The following is a 6,276-nucleotide window of genomic DNA, read 5'->3' on the forward strand; positions in this document are numbered from 1 at the left end:
GGTTCAACCTTCACAACATATCTGAAATCAGCCTTTTTGCTCCATCCAAACTGCTACCACATTAATACAAGCACTTGTACTATCTCATCTTGACTCCTGCATTGGCCTCCTTGGTTATCTCCCTGCCTCCTGTCTCTCTCCACTCCAGTCCACACTTCGCTCTGCTTCCTGGATTATTTTTTCTAAAGAACACTTTCCCCAACTCCTCAAGAACCTCCAGTGCTTAACAATCGATCTCCACATCAAACTCCTTACCATCAACATTATAGCACTCAATCATCTTGCCCCATCCTTCCATACTTTCCTGACATCTTACAACAACCTAGCCCTTACACTTCACTCCTTTAATGACAACCTACATACTGTATCTAGATGATAATAATAAGTAAGTAAGCACTTACTATGTGCACTGTTCTAAGCACTGGGGAGGTTACAAGGTGATCAGGTTGTCCCACGGGGAGCTTACAGTCTTAATCCCCATTCTACAGATGAGGTAGCTGAGGCACAGAGAAGTTACATGACTTGCCCAAAGTCACACAGCTGACAACTTGTGGAACCGGGATTTGAACCCATGACCTCTGACTCCAAAGCCCATGCTCTTTCAACTGAGCCATGCTGCTTCTCTGATCTCGTCTTAATTCACCACTGACTTCTCACTCAAAGTCTGCCTTTTGTCTAGAACGATCTCCCTTTTCTTATTCAACAGACAATCACTCTCACTACCCTCAAAGCTTTATTGGAGACACACCTTATCCAAGAGGCCTTTCCTAAGTATGCCCTCATTTTCTCTTCTCCTACGCTTTTCTTCACTGCCAATATACTTGGATTATCACCCTTAATTAACCCCTCCCTTAGTTCCAAGGAATTTATTCACATATTATATTAATTGTCTCGCACTCTAGACTGTAATCTCATTATGTGCAGGGAACGTGTCTATCAACTCTGTTATATTGAATTTTATACTCCATAAATACAATTGATCGATAGTGTACTAAGTGCCGAAATGCCTACTGTATGATGAGCACTGTCCTGGATGCCTAGTCTGGGCATAATGCTAATCTGAGAGTCTTTTGTTTGTGAAGTGCTGTCCCAAAGACTTACAGAGTAGACAGAAGGAAAGGGAGCAGCCCCATCTTCGAGGGACTTCCAGTGTAATGGGAGAGACAGCAGGCACGAAATGACAGAATAGTTCCTGCCAATAGAGAGCAATGACACTGGGAATTGACCTGACAGATCGATGGACTAGCAAAAATTTAAAAATGACTCCCAAGCAGGTCAGGCAGATGAGTTTCACACTTTTCCCGTGAGTAGTTCTCTCAATCAGTCAATCAATCAATGATATTTATTGAGCACTTACTGTAGGCAGAACTTGGGAGACTGCAATACATCAGCATTGGTAAACGTGTTCTTTTCCCACACAGAGTTCACAGTAAAGAGGAGGAGACAGAGATTAAAATAAATTACTGGTGAAGTAATTCCGAGAGTTCAGGGATATGTATTTAAGAACTCTAGGCCTGCTCTCAGCTCCACTTCACTGTAACTGTGCCCCAGAGGGGTAGGTGGGCCCTGAGTGTGTGGGTAGGCCTGTGGTGCCAACTGGACCCTGAGGATGTGGGCGGGACCTGCGGACTGAAACTCTGGGGAGGGTTTTCTGGGGCACTATCATTTCAGTATCCAGCCCCAGGAGGTGAATTAGTGGAGGCACAGAGGGGATCTGGGGAGTGAGGGGGAATGTACCCAGGGGATCCTACATGCCAGAAGCCTCATAAGGACTGGGGAACCAGCTGAAGGGGTAGGCAGCTCTAAGATTGGCGTGGAGCAGAGCGGGCACAGTGGTAAAGAGTGGGTCAGGAAGTAATCTTTCCTGTAGTCCTCGACATGTCTTTGTGGGGGTGCAAGATAACCCAAGATCTGGATATCTGGGCTGTGGCAGAGTTTGGGTAGTGGTGAACTCTTAGGGAGCTGGGGAGGTTATCCGAGCACTGCTTTTTATGGTATGTGTTACACACTTACGAGGTGCCAGGCACCGTACTAAGAGCTGGGGTAGATATAAACTAATCAGATTGTATACTGTTCATGTTCCATGTGGGGATTTCAGTCTTAAACCCCATTTTACAAATGAGGCAAATGAGGCACAGAGAAAGAAAGTGACTTGGCCAAGTTCTTACAACAGAGATTGGCAGAGCTGGGATTCGAACCCAGGTTCTTCTGACTCCCAGGCCCGTGTTTTATGATGGGGAGGAAGGAAACCAAATCCACTCAAGACACGAGCCCCAAATTAGAGGCTGGGGGCTTCGTGGTGCCTCAGGGAAGGGGACACCTGGCTCCCAGCTCCTCCCCTGTACGGTGTCAAATGAATTCAGGGGCTCAAAAGGCTCAGGCCTCGGGCCCAGGTAGGCAGGGGTCCTGGCTGACTCCCCAAATTTCACCTTCTCTAGACCTGACCAAGATAGCCAAAGCTCAAGCCAGGATAAAGATTGAGTCCTGGTTAAAATAGTGGGTGCAAAGCAGCCTGTGCCCTCATGTCTAGTTCTAAAAAGGGACACTGCCCCATAGGTAGAAAGGCATAGGTAGCACGAGAGAGAAGCTTGCATGTCCCAGGAGAGCCATTAAACCTGCCACCGCCTCTGCCTTCTCTTCCTTCTTCCCAGATAGCCCACCCGAGGGCCTGTGAATGGAGTGCTCTCACCCGTCACCCGGGGACGGGTTCGTTCGGGAATTGGCACTGTGAGAGAGAGAGAGAGACCGGGGACAAAAAGCCCAAGTTTTATACAAAATTTATTCCAAGGGGAGAATTGAATTATTTGAGTACTTTGGAGACAGTGAATTGAATTATTTGATTATTTTGGACGAGGCGAATTGAACCTCCCTTTAGAGAGGAATATGATTACTTAATTATATTAGAGCTTTCCTACTGGAAGGAGTATACATACGTGTTATTCGTGCATGGCAAAACCCCCCAGGTCTCACCCAGGAGGAATTGCTTATAGTTTGTTTGCACGTGATGAGGCGGCTAGCTCTCACCCACGTGCACTTCCCACTTGGGAGGAATCCACTTATGTGTTACACACCCATGGCAAAGCGCCTGACTTTCAGCCCCACAAACGTTCAGAGGTATGGGACCCTCACCCATCCCATGGCTCCTCACTTGGTGCAGGCAGAGCGGGCATCTCATGTTCTGGGCAGAAATGACCTGCAGCCGACAGCTGCAAGTCTTGATCTGCTGCCCAGAAGGTCAGAGGCCGCAGGTATTTATCACCTGTGCTTCGAGGTCATTCCAGCTTCCGGCCTCAGTTTATACAATCTCTACCCTCCCGCTTCCTCCATACCTAATTAAATTGGCACAGGGGCGAGGGACACCTTCAAAGCCCTACTGAGAGCTCACCTCCTCCAGGAGGCCTTCCCAGACTGTACACCTTTTTCTTCTCCTCCTCCCCATCCCCCCCGCTCTACCTCCTTCCCCTCCCCATAGCACCTATATATATGTTTGTACAGATTTATTACTCTATTCATTTTACTTATACATATTTACTATTCTATTTATTTTACTTTGTTAATATGTTTTGTTTTATTGTCTGTCTCCCACGTCTAGACTGTGAGCCCATTGTTGGGTAGGGACCGTCTCTATATGTTGCTAACTTGTACTTCCCAAGCGCTTAGTATAGTGCTCTGCACACAGTAAGTGCTCAATAAATACGATTGAATGAATGAATATTACCTGCTTGGGCTGTCAATCTAGCAGTTTTGGTTGTGAGGGCGGTGTCCTTCGAAATTCCACCTTGCTGGCGTTGTAACATTTGACCTTGAGATTATGGGTACCCCGGGGTCACCTTGGGACAAGGGGTGAACACAAATAGATGCTCTTCACCAATGCTGATCACACCTGGCCCTGGCTGTTCATCTCCAGGAGGAAGGCCGGTGATTCTGTGGCTAGGAGGGGGTCCCTAGATTCATTCATTCATTCAATCGTATTTATTGAGCGCTTACTGTGTGCAGAGCACTGTACTAAGCGCTTGGGAAGTACAAGTTGGCAACATAATAGTGCCAACTAGATGGTGCTGCATAGAGGTGGGGAGATATGAATGTGTTGTGTAAGTGCCATAGAGGTGACCCTTGTCTGCCAGTTCTGTACTAAGGGGGGAGGGGGCGGGTGTAGGATGTGGATCCACACCATCCAGACCAGGACACAACTGGGATGGGGACTGGCAATCAAGTCAGGGAGTTCTGTCTTGGACGTGGTGGTGGGGTGTGGATGATACCTCGGGGTAAGCAACGGAAAGAAGATCAATCAGGAGATAAATCCATGGTCCACCTAGCCCTTGACTCCTCCCTGCCCCCTGCTTGCAGGAGATCCCTGAGACCCAACCTCACCATGGATCAACAGAACCAATCCACCGTGACCGAGTTCATCCTCCTGGGTCTGTCCAGTAGCACAGAATTGCAGCCGATCATCTTCATGCTGATCCTCACCATGTACCTGATCAACCTGGCTGGAAACAGCCTGATCGTCACGGTCGCCTGGACTGACCCCAAGCTGCGGACCCCCATGTACTTCCTGCTCAGTCAGCTCTCCTGTGTGGACATGACCTTCTCCTCAATCACCGTACCACAGTTCCTAGTCCACATCTTCTCCAAGCATAAAGCCATCCCGTATGGCAGCTGCTTTGTCCAGATGGCCTTTTTCTTGGCCATGGGCAACATGGAGGGTTACGTGCTGGCCACCATGGCCTATGACCGCTACGTGGCCATCTGCATGCCCCTGCACTATGCCGCAGTCATGACCCAGGAGCTCTGCATGCGCGTGATGGTTGGGTCCTGGGTCCTGGTGACCCTTCATGGTGCTCTGCATGGCATCCGGCTGTCTGTGGCATCCTACTGCAACAATCGCATCCTGCACTTCTTCTGTGACATTCCCTTCCTGGTGTCACTTGCCTGCCCCAAGCCCTTTCTGAATGACCTGGTGGTCTTCACCGAGGGAATCATTGTGGTCGTCTCCCCCTTCCTCTTCATCTTGGCCTCCTATACCCGCATCGGAGCCACCGTGCTACGCCTGCGCTCGGCTGAGGGGCTGCGCAAAGCAGTGTCCACCTGCGGCTCCCACGTGTTGGTGGTGACACTGTTCTATGGCACGGTAATCCACTTGTACTTCCAGCCCCCCGGCCACTCCAGCCTGGAGCAGGACCGACGTGTTGCTGTCCTCTACACAGTGGTATCTCCCATGCTGAACCCGCTCATCTACAGCCTGAGGAATCGTGATGTCCAAGGGGCTATGTGCAGGCTTCTGAGGAAGGGCCTTTGGCAGCCCAGCTGACAAGCCAATACCTTACCATCCCCCCTTCCCCTTTCCTCTGATCAATCATGACCTCAGACCCCTAATCCCCTTGTACACGCTAAAGAGGAAATTTGGAGCCACTATATACACCCGGGATGGCCAGAGATGGCAGTCTGATTTGGCCCCGTGGACATCATTTGGAGTAACCCGGCCACCCCACTGGTCTTCTGGGAGTCTGCCCCATTCTTGCTCGGTTTAGCTGATTGCCAATAGTACTTGAGCCCCCTGTGGTAGGGGTAATGCTAGAACTGTCCCAGGAAGAGTTTCCATCTTCTGCTAGCCTCCTGTGCAGAACTGAGCCGGGGGACTCAGCTGGAGGTGGAGGGGATCCGGTCTGGGGACTTAGCCAGTGCAGTCTGGGGTGCAGAAAGGAACATAACAAGAAGATAGTGAATCTAGGTTTGTTCGTGAGATAAAAACCCTGTTCATACGTCCACTTTGGACAGGCCAGATAGGGCCAGGTTGATTGGGAAGCAGGCATCCAGGTGGCCAAATCCAGGTGGGCAGACAATACACCAGGGCACTGACTCAGGGGTACCTCTGCGTTGTGGGACTGGATTTGTTGAGATGCTCTGTTACCTGTAATGATGTCATCTTGTTCTCAGCTCTTTCCCCGCTCCATACTGATGCTGCACGTGTTCAGTATTGCTGCTGCTGCTGCTGCTGCTGATGGCTCTCCTGAACACCCACACCAGCTTTGAATTCAGTGAGTCATGACATTTTTTTTGGTATTAAAAGGGGAAAGGGTATGAATCTGTAGCTCCTCAACTCTCAACATGTCCGGGTGGGGCCAACTTTCTGAGAGTGAGGGTGGAAGACTGCCATGCTAGAATAGAACTGTACCAGACACTGATCACTGGACGGTTCCCATGTCAGTTCAGAGGGCTGAAACTAGGAGTCATGGGATGGTGACAGTGATTCCTTGTGATTCTCAGATGGTCTGC

General features: G+C 49.7%; 1 protein-coding gene across 1 annotated transcript; it reads left to right on the plus strand.

Annotated features, from left to right (window-relative positions):
* Positions 1 to 3,073: 3,073 nt before the first annotated feature.
* Positions 3,074 to 6,033, plus strand: LOC119934813 (olfactory receptor 1J2-like). Its single transcript, XM_038754346.1, has 3 exons — positions 3,074 to 3,234; positions 4,348 to 5,131; positions 5,938 to 6,033. The coding sequence occupies exons 1-3, from the start codon at positions 3,074 to 3,076 to the stop codon at positions 6,031 to 6,033; spliced, it is 1,041 nt and encodes a 346-aa protein (XP_038610274.1).
* The last annotated feature ends 243 nt before the right edge of the window (positions 6,034 to 6,276 follow it).

The sequence above is a fragment of the Tachyglossus aculeatus genome, chromosome 11 (assembly GCF_015852505.1).
Source record: "Tachyglossus aculeatus isolate mTacAcu1 chromosome 11, mTacAcu1.pri, whole genome shotgun sequence".
In the NCBI taxonomy this organism is placed as follows: Eukaryota; Metazoa; Chordata; class Mammalia; order Monotremata; family Tachyglossidae; genus Tachyglossus; species Tachyglossus aculeatus.

Bases quoted from the DNA above. Each gene is read 5' to 3' on its own strand.
- LOC119934813 (XM_038754346.1), top strand. From the start codon at position 3,074: ATGGCAAAGCGCCTGACTTTCAGCCCCACAAACGTTCAGAGGTATGGG. The intron at 3,235-4,347 runs GTCAGAGGCCGC...CCCTGCTTGCAG, and splicing joins CTTGATCTGCTGCCCAGAAG to GAGATCCCTGAGACCCAACC. The intron at 5,132-5,937 runs GTAATCCACTTG...TCTTGTTCTCAG, and splicing joins TGACACTGTTCTATGGCACG to CTCTTTCCCCGCTCCATACT.